The sequence below is a fragment of the Caenorhabditis remanei genome, chromosome I (assembly GCF_010183535.1).
Source record: "Caenorhabditis remanei strain PX506 chromosome I, whole genome shotgun sequence".
NCBI lineage: Eukaryota > Metazoa > Nematoda > Chromadorea > Rhabditida > Rhabditidae > Caenorhabditis > Caenorhabditis remanei.
In genome coordinates this window covers 8,466,157-8,482,623 of record NC_071328.1, presented here as the reverse complement: position 1 = coordinate 8,482,623, position 16,467 = coordinate 8,466,157, and the positions used below count along the sequence as shown (strand labels likewise).

The 16,467-nt window shown below is 38.7% G+C and overlaps 6 protein-coding genes across 6 annotated transcripts; 4 read left to right on the top strand and 2 right to left on the bottom strand.

Annotated features, from left to right (window-relative positions):
• Positions 1-332: 332 nt before the first annotated feature.
• GCK72_001724 (uncharacterized protein) lies at positions 333-1,883 on the top strand (the record flags this gene model as incomplete). Its single annotated transcript, XM_003115122.2, has 8 exons — positions 333-573; positions 723-792; positions 843-954; positions 999-1,106; positions 1,157-1,227; positions 1,273-1,470; positions 1,519-1,672; positions 1,752-1,883. The coding sequence occupies 8 exons, from the start codon at positions 333-335 to the stop codon at positions 1,881-1,883; spliced, it is 1,086 nt and encodes a 361-aa protein (XP_003115170.2).
• A 30-nt stretch (positions 1,884-1,913) lies between these two features.
• On the bottom strand, positions 1,914-4,501 carry GCK72_001723 (uncharacterized protein; the record flags this gene model as incomplete). Its single annotated transcript, XM_053723093.1, has 12 exons — positions 1,914-2,042; positions 2,100-2,178; positions 2,228-2,435; positions 2,481-2,806; positions 2,854-3,001; positions 3,050-3,208; positions 3,270-3,328; positions 3,378-3,645; positions 3,697-3,894; positions 3,938-4,168; positions 4,233-4,358; positions 4,429-4,501. The coding sequence occupies 12 exons, from the start codon at positions 4,499-4,501 to the stop codon at positions 1,914-1,916; spliced, it is 2,004 nt and encodes a 667-aa protein (XP_053591738.1).
• An 821-nt stretch (positions 4,502-5,322) lies between these two features.
• GCK72_001722 (uncharacterized protein) lies at positions 5,323-6,167 on the bottom strand (the record flags this gene model as incomplete). The annotated part of the gene is made up of 2 exons (XM_003114735.1): positions 5,323-5,397; positions 5,964-6,167. The coding sequence occupies 2 exons, from the start codon at positions 6,165-6,167 to the stop codon at positions 5,323-5,325; spliced, it is 279 nt and encodes a 92-aa protein (XP_003114783.1).
• Positions 6,168-10,252: 4,085 nt separating this feature from the next.
• On the top strand, positions 10,253-11,464 carry GCK72_001721 (uncharacterized protein; the record flags this gene model as incomplete). Its single annotated transcript, XM_003115054.2, has 3 exons — positions 10,253-10,370; positions 10,830-11,266; positions 11,387-11,464. The coding sequence occupies 3 exons, from the start codon at positions 10,253-10,255 to the stop codon at positions 11,462-11,464; spliced, it is 633 nt and encodes a 210-aa protein (XP_003115102.2).
• Positions 11,465-11,852: 388 nt separating this feature from the next.
• Positions 11,853-14,388, top strand: GCK72_001720 (uncharacterized protein; the record flags this gene model as incomplete). Its single annotated transcript, XM_003115129.2, has 3 exons — positions 11,853-11,884; positions 13,212-13,888; positions 14,177-14,388. The coding sequence occupies 3 exons, from the start codon at positions 11,853-11,855 to the stop codon at positions 14,386-14,388; spliced, it is 921 nt and encodes a 306-aa protein (XP_003115177.2).
• A 197-nt stretch (positions 14,389-14,585) lies between these two features.
• On the top strand, positions 14,586-16,036 carry GCK72_001719 (uncharacterized protein; the record flags this gene model as incomplete). Its single annotated transcript, XM_003114558.2, has 4 exons — positions 14,586-14,880; positions 14,927-15,480; positions 15,593-15,758; positions 15,945-16,036. 4 exons carry the CDS (start codon positions 14,586-14,588, stop codon positions 16,034-16,036), a joined length of 1,107 nt encoding a protein of 368 aa, XP_003114606.2.
• Between the last annotated feature and the right edge of the window lie 431 nt (positions 16,037-16,467).

Genomic DNA, 16,467 nt, shown 5'->3' with positions numbered 1-16,467 from the left:
CTTCACAATTTTTGACTCATCTTGTCTACATGGTGTCGTAGGGAAAACCTTCATATATTACTTGAATATTTTGTGAGTTTTTATATTGCTTTCTCTTTTTTCTATATAACCCCTTATGTACCTACGACCCATTTCTCGGATCCTGTTCCCTTTTACTCTCCTGTCGGTCTGTGTGCCCCTTATTCCAAATGTGATTGTCGAAGCTTATTTCGACAAACCTGAATAAAAGATGTAACTAATGGACTAGTTTTCCTTTTGTGTACGAGTTTTTTGTCATTGTTTATATTTTTCACTGGTTTAGTTTGATTATGTTTCTGAACGGCGGGTTGTAGATGCGTATTACTCTACAAATCAGTTCGAAACTGGCTCCGCACCTATCAAAACGTCCGATCCTCTCTCCCCGGAAACCAAAATCAGATGGCGAAGCTACATCATTTGTCGATTATCGACGTGTTAGATGCATAGCTGGAAACGGAGGAAATGGGATGGTTTCGTTTTTCAGAGGATACAAAAAACCATTTGGTGGGCCGGACGGTGGCGATGGAGGTCATGGTGGACACGTCGTTTTTAGAGGTTCGAAATTAGCAAATAGTCAAACGAGTAAAAACTACAATACGTTTTTTTCAAGAAAGTTAAATAAAATTATATACACCCGATATCGAGGCAGTATTGAAAAAAAGTGGATAAAACAGAATCCTAAACAGCAATCTCCCATTTTTTAGCAAGTCGTGGAGCTAAAGATCTTTCGACAGTCTATTCAATTGTCAGAGCACATAATGGAGAATTCGGGAGGTATGCAAACCGTCTTAGGAACTTTTTTAAGAGTAAGAACACAATTACAGATCAAAGTCATGCCATGGAAAGTCAGCGGAACACAAAGAAATCAATGTTCCATTAGGCACCGTATTCAAATCAGATGGAACGACAGTTTTCGAATTGAATCAGGAAAACGATGTAATTTTGCACCAAAATCTGCACAAAAAATAAAAGATTTTAAGATGTTCATTGCGGCTCGTGGCGGTGTCGGAGGACGTGGAAATCAGTTTTATGTGTCGAATGAGGTACGAAAACCATTCAAAGCGGAATATGGTGGACAAGGAGAAGAGGTTGGGATGGTGTATTATAGTGAGAATCCATGAGATAGAAATATGTTCAGTTGATCTACGATGTGGAAATGAGAGTCATGGCAACAGCTGGATTAGTCGGATTCCCAAATGCTGGAAAATCGTGAGTTTGGTTATTCAGAATCTTGTCAAACTCCGATTCTGTCAGATCCCTACTTCGTGCAATTTCTCGTGCAAAACCAAAAGTCGCCTCGTATCCATTCACGACACTTCGACCTCATATTGGGGTCGTTTTCTATGAAGATTTCGAGCAAATCGCCGTTGCTGATATTCCAGGACTTATAGAAGATGCACATTTAAATAAGGGACTGGGAATTTCATTTTTAAAACATATCGAGAGATGCCAGTGAGTTGTGTGTCAGTCCGCAATTCAGGGTGGGTATACTTGTTTCAGATCCTTATGGTATGTTCTCGATTATTCTGCTGGTAACTTGACAGAACAATACAAATTATTGCGGATAGAGCTTGAAGGATACCAGAAAGGACTTGGAGATCGAGCGTCTACAATTGTTATCAATAAAATTGACTTGTCAGATAAAGATTCTGAGGTTAGGATAACTCAATAGACAGATAAAGCAAAATAATATATCTGAAGTCATCAATGAACAATGAATAAATTATTTTCAGGAAGAGAATCAACACCTTTCGTCTCTTTTCCCGAATCTTCCTGTGTTCCCTGTCTCCGCACAAGAGCGAATTGGATTGGAACCATTGCTTGAACACCTCAGAGAACAATATGATTCTCGTTTAATCAATTAGATTTTATTCAAATGAAAAGTTATTTAAATGTCATCTGATCACTTCCGTCTGAGATTCAATGACATGCTTCAAATCATGACGCCAAAAATAGGAGAACATGAAACTTGACAGAGCAAGAAGTGTGGTTGGAAAGATGAAAAGATACCATTTGGTGTACCGCTGAAATGTAAATGAGGTCAAATGAGCAGTCGGATCAACAAACAGTTTCTAACTCACATCATAATATGTGTGGCATCTCTGCAAGTTGTTCACCTCACGAACACAAACTAAACTATCCGAAATTTCTGTGCAGTTTCTGTACAATAATACAATACTAAACCACAAACTCTAAATAGAACACTAACTTATTGCTGGAACAGTACATGTTTTGAATGGCAATGATCGATGCAAACCAGCTATCGCCACGTGTCATTCGAGTTACAACTTTTCGTTTAGGATCACAATAAATCATGTCCATGTCATCAGGTAAATCAAACGTATCAGTACAAGAAAGGTTCGAATAGTACCAGGGAGTTTCGGCCCAAACACGGATGACTTTCCCTTCTGGCTTCACTGAATTTCAGACATCGAGATGTACAGACACACAGACAGACTTACCCATAGGGCAACACCGATTCATAAGACATGACCCTGCTCGTCCTTCGCACCATTCTCCATCCTTTGAATCGCATTTTGGTTGTTCTAAGCGAATAGATTTGCCATCCGGGCACATCCAACTTCTCTCTCCTTCGTGATCTTCACAACAGTATCCTTCATCTCCACACCAAGAAGTTCTTCCTTCAAAGAATGGATTCCATCCACATTCCGAATGGTTCGAACATTTTTGAACTGGGAAGAGGCTTTTGCCGACGGAACATAGTGTGGAGACGTCGGCAATACAACATTTACCGAGGTGATTCTCCAGTTCCTCCATGCAACGACCCCTGGAAAATAGGTTATTCTATCTGTGTTTCGGAGTATTCATTCTCACCAGAAAACTCTCTTTTTACCAGAGACTTGATTCGTCATCATATCATCTGCCAACTCTTGACAATCTCGATCATCTGAACACATCTGCTTGTTCAATGGTGACACTCCATAAGGCTTCAGATCCAGATCATACTGACAAGATTTCATCTCTGAAAAAGACTTATGACGTTTTTTTCTTTGGAAACTACAGTGCAAACCATAGCAACATGCTGATTCTCTTTTCTCAAATGGATTTTGTACACAAATCGGAAAGTGCGAATCGTCATTCGAATGGTTTCGTGCACAATCATGATCGTTCTGGCAGCCGAAATTTTTGCCATGTTGGAAAAGGGCCGTTTCGGAGCACAGGATCTCGTCTGGAATAGAGTGGTTTTTTGAGCTGTTTCAATAGTTTTAAAGATTATTTTCTTCACTCACATCCTACACAAATGTTTCCTGTCTGAGACCGATTAGATACAGGTTTTTCACATTGATAACTGAAATGAGATATCCGGGCATACAGAAACACAGATAGAAGTGACTTACGAAAACCATTTGATTCCTAACTCATCGCATTCATCAACACTCTCACAACCGTTTTTCTTATTCACTAAAAATGCTTCTTTGGCTCCGGAAGACTGGATCAAATTGCCAATTATAGGAACACAGACACCGACGTCTCCTTCTTTTGGATGGCGACAGAAATGAGTGTTATTCCAGCAGTCTTTGCTCGTTTTACAGAGTTGGAGGTCTTTCAGATTGAAATCTTTCTGTCGTTGTGTGATTCCAATGTGGTCATAACTGATGTTTGGATCTGAAAGCGTTTAAAGACAATGAAAGAGAAATACTTGCAATTAAAACCAACATTTATAACAAAACCTTAGAAATCTATCAGTTTCATCAAATCTTTGTGATTTTGCCGTACAGTTTTGGGAAGTTTCATCAACTAATTTCAGATTTCCAGGGTTTCGAACCCTTCCACAGTACTCGTTCGAACTACAATCGTTGATGGTACAACACTTTTTCAATCCAGTTACTTCGCCAGTTTCCAAAAGTGACCATCCTAAATGAATTCAATTGTTTCAAGACTTATATCAATCTGTTACCTGATGGAAGTGCTTCTGTCCGATTGACTAACACTCCAGACATCTTTCCATATACAAAATCACTGATTGGTAATGGACAACATCCATATGCTTCCTTCGTTAAATTCGGATCTATATCTACTTTATCCAAATAGAATAACCCGGTTAAATTAGAACAATACGAAATCATTGATTGACTCTCTTCTTCATATTTCCATCCATGAGGCATATCAGTTCCAACACAGCGGGTTTCTGAAAATAAAATCAGATATGAAACTAATTGAAATCGATTAAAATTACACAATTAAATACTCACTACAGCATCCATACATATTCTTTGTTTCATTTGAAGACATCGGAATATCTCTGTAACAGAACTCCCCAATTTCACAGTCATCGAGAACCGAACATGCATTTTTTGGATAGTTCTTATCAGGACATCCTGAAACATTCGAGACATTTGAAATTTCAGATTTTTTATGAATTTCAGTATTCGTCAAATAAAAACTCACTTCGATCCTTTTGTTCACATATTGCATTAACAAATAATAGCGAAAGAGAAAAAATAACAAAGAGAAAATCCATCGGAAAAATTGATTTTTGAAGGTAAAATCTATGAAAAAGAGACAAATTTCAATGTTGAAAAAGAGAAATCATGATGAAACGTGGCGAATGGAACGTTGAAAATCTACGTGTTTGAAAAAAACGTTTTTGTAGATTTTATAATGATGTTTTCATGGCGTTTCGTGCAAGTCTTCTGTGAATACTCATTATCTTTGAGAGAGTTTTATTAGTCTAACTGTAGGCCAACACTGGTCACTGGAAAGGATACTATCTTGACAGTTCTAGTGAACAACATATTCTTACGTATGTTTTCACTGTTCACCCCTCATCTTCCTCATATTTTTCTCCTTTTCGTTCATCGCCATATCCCCTTTTCATTCATTTTTCTATTCCCAAACTATTTACTTGCCTACTTTCTACCACTTTCGTCAACGGCCAGCTCGAACGATTTCTCACATTATTTTTTCCCATTACCTCCGTTTTCTCATCGACATTTTGACACAGTCTTCTCTTTTTTCTTTTCCCATTCGCTTCCCTTCTGCTCCCTTTTCTCCTTGTTCTTCGATGCTCGACCATACTGTTTACATATCGAGTTAGAAGTTAAAATTGCTTGCAGAGAAATTCAAGAAATATTTCCAAAAAAGAAAAATTCACCCGGGCACAAACTACAAGAAAATCACTGGATAATAAAGCTCAAAACCATACTCATCACGATATAAATTATTATGGAATGGTGTGTCAAAGAGGGATTGAAGGAGGAACAATTATGATTATGAAGAAAATAAATCAACTATTAGATTAAGGGGGAAGTGGTTGATACTCCAGTATTCTATGGGAAGAAACTAGTGATGCCATTGACGGTAGAGAGTGTTACGGTAGTCAACGCATTCTTGATGGAATTCATTACGGTCGAAGATCTGGAAAACATTGTTTTAATTTCTGAAAAAAAAAATAGAAAAAATAGCAAGAATTATATCACCTTTTGTGTAATTAAGTTAAATATCTATTTTTAAAATGCCGAAGACAACTATCTGATTTCGAAAAGTTGAAAAAAAACACCAGTTTCCGGAGCGTCGCTAGGATTGTTCGAAATTATACAGAATTGTTGTCATCAGGCTACTTTTGGACGTTGTTTTTGTGTATTCCGATGGTTATGCCAGCTTATGCTATTTTTGAATAAAAGTTACTTGAAACGAGAATTGAAATTCTCAGATTATTCAGAATTCACGACGTTTTATCTTTCCGAATTTCAGATGTTTTTGTGAATATTTGACAGTTCGAATTTGAATTCAACTGTCTCCAGAGCTGCCAGTTTCAGAATTTTCCCGATTACACGGGTGTCTTTTCTCAATTCAAAACCAAAACAATCCCATTAAGTACGGCTTTCTAAACTCAAGAATGTCAATAGAAAACCTTTTTTCTTCAAATATCAAATTCGTTGTTACTGACCATTCCTTGTTTTTCTAATAACCCGTAAACATACTTGGTCCCGAACCCATCGCTTGTTGGTATCGAAAACAACTGGCTCTTCCCAACGTGGAATTTCTTTTGGTTCCTTTGATTGTTCTGGTTGTTTTCGTTGTTTTGGTCTTCTTCTTTGCTCGATATCTCTTTCTGGACGAACCGTGTGAACTTTTCCATCAGGGAACCAGAACTTGAGGATGAATTTGAACATTGATTTGATCATGATTGGCAGCAAATAACCCTGAACATCAACTTTCAGCACTAGTTCTGTTTTTTCACGACAATATTTAATGAGATGACAGAAGATACAACACCCATGCAGTGGACACACACAAAACCATGCTCAAATTCACCCCAAACTCTGAAAATGACAATTCGAAACAAGCTGCGACATATATTTGACTCGCATAGTTTTGTTGTTGACGATGGGGGGCGGGGCTCTTCTTGCATTGGCCGGGTCGGCAGAGAGACAGAGAAAAGGAGTGAAGGGAACGAAGACTGTCAACCAGACAATGAGAAGGATCATGATAAGGATGGAGAGTGCTCGACTGTTCATTTTTTTTGTTGAGGAGATGAGGACGGTAGTGAATCACTACTTGGAAGAAATGGAGGAAGAAATCATGGGGATGGCAATTGGATATTGAACTGATGTTGAAAAAATACAACTTAGAAGTAGCTATGCGTGATCTGACTGATTATGTCAGCTACAAGGAATCTAGAATTTGAGTTGAGATGTTCTCCGAAGTGTATCTTAATTGAGTTTTGTAGAGCCAGAGTACAAATATCTGAACAGATCTGAAATAGCTGAGAAATTGAAAAAGACCGTTTTTCGTATCTCCCGATTGCAGAATTCACAACTTGTAAACAGAATGAAAGGCAGAAAGAAGATGGCCAACTAGAAGGCTCAGTGTTAAGTCTGATTTCGAAGAACTCGAATAAAACTTCTGAAAGTTGTATTTTTGTCCATGTGTTTCCAACAAATGTTCTCTGAAACTCACTGTTAGTAGCCGCTTTTTCATTTCTAAATTCGATTTTTTACGTCAAAAATGCTATTTGAAATGGAACTTTCAGAATCAGATTTTTCCTAATCAGCTACAAAAAATCAGTCTTCTCTACCTCAATTTAAAAAATTATGAGACACTATTTCTCAGAACTAAATTTTATTCAAACTGTTTCCTTCTGAATCAAAACCTTCCACGTCATCAGCCAACAGTTTTTATTCCCTCAAAACTAAAATATTTTCCATTTCCCATTTCATCGTCTTCATCTCTTTTTTCTTTGTGGAAATTTGTGATTTTTGTGATTTTGTTGACTCTCCATTCTACGAATCAAAGATTCTCTCGAACTCGCTGCCTCCACAGAAACCGTACCTCCCTACCACTTTCTCGATCTTCGGTTACCTCCCGGGTGTAAATCAATCAGAAAAATATGTTTTGAAAACATGAAGCAATAAAAGGGTGACCGCCGGGGGAACTATGAGTGGAAAAGAGTTCAGAGAAGGAAACTTGTCACGGATATTACGCATGTACTTGAGAACTACGGTCTTTGAATTTGCCGCCAAAGCTTTTGTGAGAGATACCAGATTCCGACATACTGTTAAGTTGTTCGATGAGTTCATTAGGTTAGATGACAGAGACGAAAAAAACGATGTGATGGGTTGAAGTTAGGTATTTCGAAATATTCATACAAAAGAGGAATCCGTGGAAACTACTGAACAGAAACAGAAAATGAACAAGACAAGCGTAGAAGGGAAAGTGAAAAAGAAGGGACGAACGGCTGGATTACGAAATCAAAAAGAATAGGTAATTCTTATCTGAAAACAATGAAAAACTCTTCACGAATTGTGTTAAACACGACATTGATAACGGTTAGAATGTTTCTCAGTAAACAAACAAACGAAACTTGGCAATTGGAACAAAAAAGGAGTGACAAGAGGAGCAAGAGTACTGCGTTTTGATTGCAGTGACTCACGGCTACTTTGTAAAAATCGGGACTATCGATATCATACGTACACGTAAACTTGAGGAAAGTACTACAGAAAGGAACACAGATGAAAAGCTAACCAGTCAATTCTACAAAAACAAGATTGAAAAGGGTTTCCAACTTCTGATACTGAGAAGATCTGGTGGCACACCGGGTTTGACTCGGGTCCTCCTTGTCTTGATGAGCAAGAAAAAACTGAACTCAGTGGTCAATCTGTCCCCATTAAATTCAATTTCGATTTACCTTCATTTTTGGTGCAAATATGACTCATCAGCCGTGTCCCTCTCACTCTCTTCACCCGGTTCCTCCCGCTTTGATCACTCATTTTTCTGTACATTAGTCGTCCCTCTATCTCCATTTTCCCCTTCTTTCTACATTACATCATCCCCCAACAAAAATTCAAAAACGAAAAAGCTGAAAAGGGAAAAAGAGGGAAAAGCGATGTGGTGGAGGGGCTATTGTTTACTCAAAACATCAAGAAACTAAAAGAAATTACAAGAGAGAACGAGGGGAAACGGAGAATGATGGGGAAAACATGGTAGATGGTTGAGGTGGAGGGTTGGTTGAAAATAAATTTACAACTAGGGAGCGATGGACTTACGGACGCCTTCTGTGTTCAGAAGTATTCCGAACTCACAACTATGTCTTCTTCAGAGATGAAAATGACAGAAGTGTGTTCAGATTATGGTAGTTGCAGTTTGAGTCTGAATTTTAGACTGCAGTCTTTTCAAAAAACCCTCACTCTGACCGTTTTCCTCACTGCGACAAAACGAACGTGAAATTATGGTGGAGCCCATCCGTTTTGATTATTTTCAGCAGAATTGCGAGCGTGTGAAATCTTTTCTGATTGCACCGAATAGCGATTGACCACACCTTGGAGGGCACACAAATTGTGAGAAGCTTCTAGAGATTCAGGCACTTTATCTCTCTTATTTCCTTCATTCTGTAACCGACTCTGTTGAACCTTTCCACACAATCCTCCGCCATCTTTCTTTGGGTTCTCCGTCTTTGCAGATATTTTTCGATACCGTGTTTCTGCTCCCACCGCGACCACTCTCTTCTTCTCTGATTCTCTCGAATGGTTACCGTTCTCTCCGGTTCCTCCTCTCCTCGGAGAGAGGATCGAATGAAAAAGGGGCGGAGATTCTAGAAGAAAATTCGGCGGCAATGCTTGGAACAGAACCATTCATAATTGTGCGTACTCAGAAATCGAGTGTTTCGTTATTATCGAAATTTTATCTTACTAATTTCTTTAGAACCTTCTCAACTCAATCCTCGTAACTCTATGTTCTGTCGAGTTTATAATTTCAGCGGGTGATGTGTAAGCTGGAGAAAAAGGTTGTGACATTCATCGGATGGATCGTCAATTGTTTCAGAAAAGGAAATAAAGGTAAGCAAAGGAGTGAATCGCTTTAGAAACTTTTGAGGTGAATGAGTGTTTACCGTTTGAAAAGTATGATATGGTGGAAGTATGTACAAGTAGACACAGAGGCGGCATGCTTGTTACAGTTTGAGAGTTATGGTGAGTCGTGTGAGTCGTGTGAGTAGAGAGAGAGAGAGAGAGAGTAATAGTGGACACAGTGGACTGAACTGAATTGGGTTCTGATAGATAGGAGTAGAGTGTGGAGTTGTTTTTTGATAAGAAACAAAATATAGCGGGGAAATTTATTTTGCAGAATTGTGAAGGCGTTTTAGAACTTTCGGTTACTGATTTTTATAACTAGAAAGGTTTTCGAAATTTCTTGAAATAAAAATTGTGAAATGGTTTCTCATCATTAGTTTAATAAGAAACGCGTATTATGAATAACAACTCGAAAGTTCTAGTCAGGAATCAGACAGTTCATCGCAAAAAGGAAGAGGTTACGGTATCCTCTAGAACTGAACGGGAGTTGAGAGCAACAAATTTAGTGCCGACCGAGTCAGGGAAAGGGGGTGAATATGAGTCAGAAGAATCAGCGTTGATGGAAAAGTGGTCATATTTCTCATAAGCATGTGTTCTCCTCTTCAAGGGTTTGATTTGAGTTTTGGTTGTATCCTAAACACAGCGCCCAACCACCAGCATTTTCCAACACTACAGTTCCCCATCTTTTGCCAAAACTCTCTCCAATATATACCCTCGTTGATTCCAATCTGTCTATCAGTTGTACAATTCGATTTCCTCATTTAACTGCAATATAAAACAACAAGTAATCGAATTTCAAAACCTTATCAATCTCTTCAAAATGATAAAGTTCGCACCGCCCATCTGTTCTCTTTTTGACTCACAGTGAAACAGAAACCATCTGCTTTTCTTTACTTTTTCTTATTCAGTTCAGTTTTTAAAACATGATGGAACATGATAAAAGTAATATTCTAACTAAATTGTTCTCTAAACTAATTGCCAATGCTTCGAAAAGTAACTTGCGAGTGTGGATCGAGAGATTCATTTTGCATCATAAACAAGGTTTGAATTAGTTGTAAAACGGGCGAAAAACGAGAATATTGTATTATATCCGTCTGTTGGCTAGTATACAGATAGTTCTCGTTTCGGTAGGTTACGGTATATATTTGTACAGGGATTGAATTCAGTACTCCCTAGTGGTTGCTCATTCTCGCGTTCCTGTTTCAAAAGTTTATGCTCTGTAAATTTGAGTTTTTTTATTGGCCCGACAGCCTCTCCAGCTATTCTAAAAAACAGTTTTCTCAGCTGAAGTTTCAATAGAAATTGATTTTGGGAAATTACGCAATTTTTCGGTGAAAATAGTTGAATTTCATCTTTTTTTTTTATTTGGAACATGTTTTAAACTTACTGATTGATAAGAAAATTGAAAAGATGATGCATATTTGTAGTGTGGCATAGAAAATTCTGGAGAATTCAAGTTCGAAACTCGAAAACCATCTCTTTCTATTTTTTTCATTTCAGATTCATATAGCATCACTCAAACCGAAACCACCGACTCAGTCATTCGTCATCAGCAAGCCGAACCAGTTCTCCACAACGATCCTCCAGCTCGCCAGGACCAGAACGCCTTCTACGAAGGAAATGCAACTCCTTTCGATGTCATGGACGGAATAAGACGAAACAAGCCAACTGCGAAAACAGAAAATCATCAGAATGTTCCTGGCCCTTCTCATGAAGGTCAAGGATCCTCGTCTGGTAATCAAAGAGCCCCTCCGGGAGGTGCAGGCGATCAGGAAAATCAGGAGCGGCGTGGTCGTTTCAACATTCGCCATGTCCCAAATGATGCAATGCTTTGGGATGGTCATCTGGATCATACTGACAATCTTCCCGGATACAGACACCCGGAGCCGATTGCTGAGTGGACACCGCAGTTGGAGAGACAACTTCAACAGGCTGACGTAACTGTTCTACAATATCTTTTTTGTCTCTTTCTGGCTCAATTATCAGGAGATATACTACTCTATGTTGATCTTTCCATTATGTCAATTTTATACTTTTCAATTTAGTTCAATTTCCAGGCGCTTGCTCGAGAGGAGGCGAGAAGTGAGGCTATTCGGGTCAAAATTCTGAGAGAACAATCCCCATCCGAGCTCTGAACATCTAATTAATTATGTTCTGATTGATAAACTACTAATAACCATTTTCATTTTTTACCCATGTCCCCCGTTTTCTTTTCTTTCTCCGCTTTACTTCTAAAATTTTCCGGTTTCATCAATCTCTTCTTCTCCTCACACATGTCAACAACAAATTGATCAATTACTCATCTCATCGTTTTTATGAGCATTCTGATTTTTGTCGAGCTTCAACATTTCATTAATTCAATAAATCTGGTTTAATCACAGTCGAAAACCTCGAAAACTTTAACGCCGTGCCGCAGAGTTGCAAAAAGACGCGCCGCGCATTGCGAACTGGGCGGGCCTTGTTCTTCGCAACGGATTGTTCCTTTTTTCAGTGTTTTCAATCGATTTTCGGACTGAATCTGCCATGGGAGCCGACGGAGGAACTATTCCAAAACGGTAAGAATTTAATTTATTAAACTATGTCTTAAACTTTTTTTCACAAAAAATGATGCTTAAATAAAAACCGGAGCAGAAGAAACTGCTGAACTAAACGTTGCCTATATTTTTAAAGATGGTTTTTTAATTCATACTTGTCAAGGGCCGGGCCGGGCCGGGCGGGTATATTTACTTTTCGTCCCCCCCTATATTGAAGAATGACCCCCCAAAAAGGACCTGGGAAAAGCCCCCCACCTGATTGATTATTGGCCCCCCACCCATTGAACATTAGCCCCCCCCCTTTTTCTTTTTCACTTAAACGCCTGAACCATTGAGTCCAACATAATTCAACTATACCAGAATCTTCAGGCTTAGGAAAAAAGACCCGGAAAGACATTTTCGGCATAATTTATATTTATGATGTTCAAGCTTATAGTTTGAAAACGTGCTTCCATTTGTTTCATTCATAGTGTGGGGTTCAATAGTGGGGGTCCGATGTTCTATGATGGGGGCCTATTGTTAAACAATGGGGGTCTTAAAGTCATTAATGGGGGACTGATATTCAATAATGGGGGTCTAATAATCCATAGGTGGGGGACCGATGTTCAATGGTGGGGGCTATCAATAAATGATTACAGCTAAAGATAAACAGTAAGAATTAAAACTCCACCCTCGGTGGGGGGCTCTAGGGGGGTGGGGGCGATAAGTCATGAATACCAGGTTCTTGAACAATCGTCCCCCACTTTGTACTGGTGGGGGGCCATTGTTTCACACCGAAATAGAAGTAGAGCCCCCCGCCGTGAGGAAAAAGCCCCCACCTGTTTTGTACTGGGTGGGGGGCTCTTCCTAGGTAAATTTCAACGTGGGGGACTCTACTGATGTGGGGGGCGATAAGTAAAGAATCCCGGCCGGGCTTTTTGGAGGATTTTTTTTTTCAATTTTTTTTCAAATTTGATTAAAGTGTACTGAGATGAACTCAGACTTTTTTCATAGAATAATGTGAGTGCCTTTTTGTCAGTTTTTCCGCATGAAAAATTGAAAATTGAAAAAAAAAATTGAAACTTTTTCTCAAAAATCCCATATCCCTGACAAGACGGGCCTGACGGGCCGGGCCCGGGCCGAAGCTTTTCAGGCCCGGTCCGTCATTTGACAAGTATGATTTAATTCCGGTAAATTCAATAAAACCTAATACTTATTTTTTGGCCGATCAAAACAAGCTTTGTGTGGCGAAATCGAGGAGAATTAAATTAGTACGATTTTTATTTCAAACCAAGCAACTTTTTTTCTTGAAAAACCATTAGTTTTCCTATGAGTCTAGTATAAACTTCTATATTCTTGTATTTTTCAGGTGTGAGCTCGTCCAGCAGAAAAAAAAGAAGGAGAAACTCGACAAGCACGTCAAAAATGCGACAAAATGGAGGAATTGTCAATTAACCCAACTCCCACTCAAAAAACCAGTGATCGCGTGTCGTTTTGGAAAGCTTTACAACAAAGAGGATGTTATCAATGCCATTTTGAGCAAAACCATTTCCAAGTCAGCAGCTGCTTCTCATATCAAAGGACCACGAGACTTTGTTGAATTGAAGCTCACTGACAACAAAGATTTCAAAAAAGGAGATGTAAAAGGAGACGATTATAATGATGTGAATCAGACCGAATTTATTTGTCCAATCACAAATGTTCCGATGAACGGCATTCAAAGTTTTCTTGTCAATTGGCAATGTGGTTGTGTTTATTCAGAGAAGGCACAACAAGAAGTTAAATCAGCTAATTGTCATGTTTGTGGTGGACCATATGATGCTACAAAAATGGTCATTTTAAATCCAGAACCAGAACAATTGGAACTGTATAAATTGAAATGGGAAGCTGAAAAAGCAGAGAAGGCGGCTGCGAAAAAAGACAAAGCAAAGAAAACTGCAGAAAAAATGGAAGCAGCTGCTGGATATAGTGGATTGACATCATCAGACCAACCATCAAATTCATCCGCTCCTGGAACAAGCGGAATGACAGGAATCGGGAAAAATGGTAAGTAAAGCAACAGTGATAATAAATTATTTGAATATCTACAGTAGGAGAAAGTGTTCAGAGAGATTCCAGCTTTTCACACAGTTTGTCCAAATTGCTATTTATTGAGAATATCTCGTTACAGGGATGAGCATATAAATGAAAATCCGAATTTGATTACGGGTATAGGTATAGTCTATGTTTTCAAAGATTTCTAATAAATTAAATTTTGAGTTTGAAATTCTATAATACTTCTTCGAACTATTCTCGAACAACCTTGCAGTTTGATAAATGTATCATGTTTTTCAGTTGACATCAAACGAAAGTTGGAAATCGCCAAGCTCGCCGGATCATCATCGTCGTCATCATCCGATAAAAAAGCAGAAAAACGAAAAGCCACATCCGATATTCAATCAGATCCAACCAAGTCAGACACCTACAAAAAACTGTTTACAACATGCGAAGCTGCGAAAAATAAGACAGAAGGACATTGGGTCACATACAATCCTCTCTACTATTAATGAATTGCATATTTTCATTTCACTGTACATTCTCTTCACGTTCATCTCAAATAAATTAATAATCATTCCCTTAGCAATTCCACTTCCGACTCTCTACTGTTAGCAAACTTACTGGTTTCTGCCGGTTTTCCTCTTTTTTCTCTGTTCAGACTTCAGAATACTAACTCCAATTCTCGTTTTCAGCCAAACACTCAAAAATGCTCTCCGTTCCTATGCGAACGGCGGCCTTCAGAATGTCGACTCCGTTGAGGCTACGACTTATTCGAACCACCCCGATTATTGCCACGTGTCAGACCAGAAATATATCCTCACAAGACGTCTTCAAATTTTCTGAAACTGCTGCCAACGCGTCGGATCTTCCACCTCTCCCAACACCACCAGTACCCGGATTGTCGTTGGATGAGCTCATCGCATCAGGAGAATCGGTACTCGAGGAATTGGGTTTATGGTCTTGGTGGAAACCATCTTCATATTTCAGATGGGCGCTCGAAGGTAGGTTTCTTGTTGAATTCGATTAAATATTCTGATTATACTTTAGGAATGCACGTGCATTTGGATCTTCCTTGGTGGTTAACAATCGTTGCTGCTACTTTAACACTTCGTGCTCTTCTTGTTGGAGTTCCAGTAATGTCACAGAAACTGGTAGCAAAGCAATCGATGTACCGAAAAGAAATGAATGAATTCCGTGATCGTATTGATGAAGCAAGAAAAGAGAACAATCAACTTCTTCAACAACAAATTCTTCTGGAACAACGCGATTTTCTTCGCTCGAAAGATATTCGTTTGGGTCGGCAATTCCTTGTAATGGCTGCAAACGGAGCAGTTTTCGCCACTCAATTCTTTGCTATCAAAAAGATGATTGCTGTAAACTATCCAGGTCTCTCAACAGGCGGTATATTGTGGTTTACTGATTTGACAGCAACTGATCCATATTATGCTCTTCCATTCATTTCGGCAGCTACAATGGCTTTGGTGACAAAAGTTGGAATTGAAATGGGAACGTCTGCTGATCAAATGCCACCCATAATGAGAGCGTTTATGAGTTACGGTCTTCCGGTTGTCATTTTTGGAGTTTCTTCGCAATTCGCTACGGTAAGATTTGCGTTTTGAACATATTTGTACCTAATTTGTAGTAAGATGTTCTGGAACCAAATATCTAACATTGGCTCTCATTAACTGTATCATCATCATTATATTTTCTCAGGGTCTCTGTGTGTACTGGACAGCTTCGAACGCCGTTTCACTCATCTACGCGGGTGCATTCAAAGTGGATGCGATCCGTAAAATTTTCGGGATTCCGCCAGTCGTACCACCACCACCAAGTACAGCACAGAAGTCAGCGTTCTCTCAAGTTCTCAAATCGTATAAAGGTGAGTTTTTGTTGAATAGAGGAGGATGAGGGTGGTGCTTTTAAATAGGAACATAAAAGTAGACATTTATTTTCTAATTTATTCGCAAACCGGGAACTTTTTGTTGTCCTAATTTTCTTCTTTTCGATCACCGACACATAATTTTCCTCTCCCTTTTCATATTTTTGTTTATGTGCTTACTTTCAGACAATAAATCGATTCCACCATCAATTGCCGATCTCCGACAACGGGACGCGTCATCGTTCAAAAAAGCGGGACGTGGCAAACCGATCACATGATTCTGATGACTTAATCTTCTGAATCCGTTTATTTTTCTCTTTAAAAGTAGTTTCCAATAGACTTCAGAGTTGTTTTTTTTATTAGACTACATTTTTCGTTGTTTTTTTTGTTATCTCATGAAATTTATCGGTTTTTGATAATCTGTTCGATTTTTTCTGAAGAAAGAAAATGATGAGCTTTAATATACATATTTTTCGTGCATTCTAACACTAACGATGGGTAAACACCACATCATTTCGCAATATCTTTACGTCTTTTCGAGGCGGCCTTTTTCATGAGTCATGCTGAGAGAAAGTGAGAAATAGAAGCAGAGAAGAAAAGAATGAGGAAATTTCAGTTCTTTCTTCATTTCTTTTTTCAAATTTACCTCGAATTTTCCACTTCTGTCAAGCAATTTATCTTTTTTTTTAGTTTAATAATTTCAGAAGAG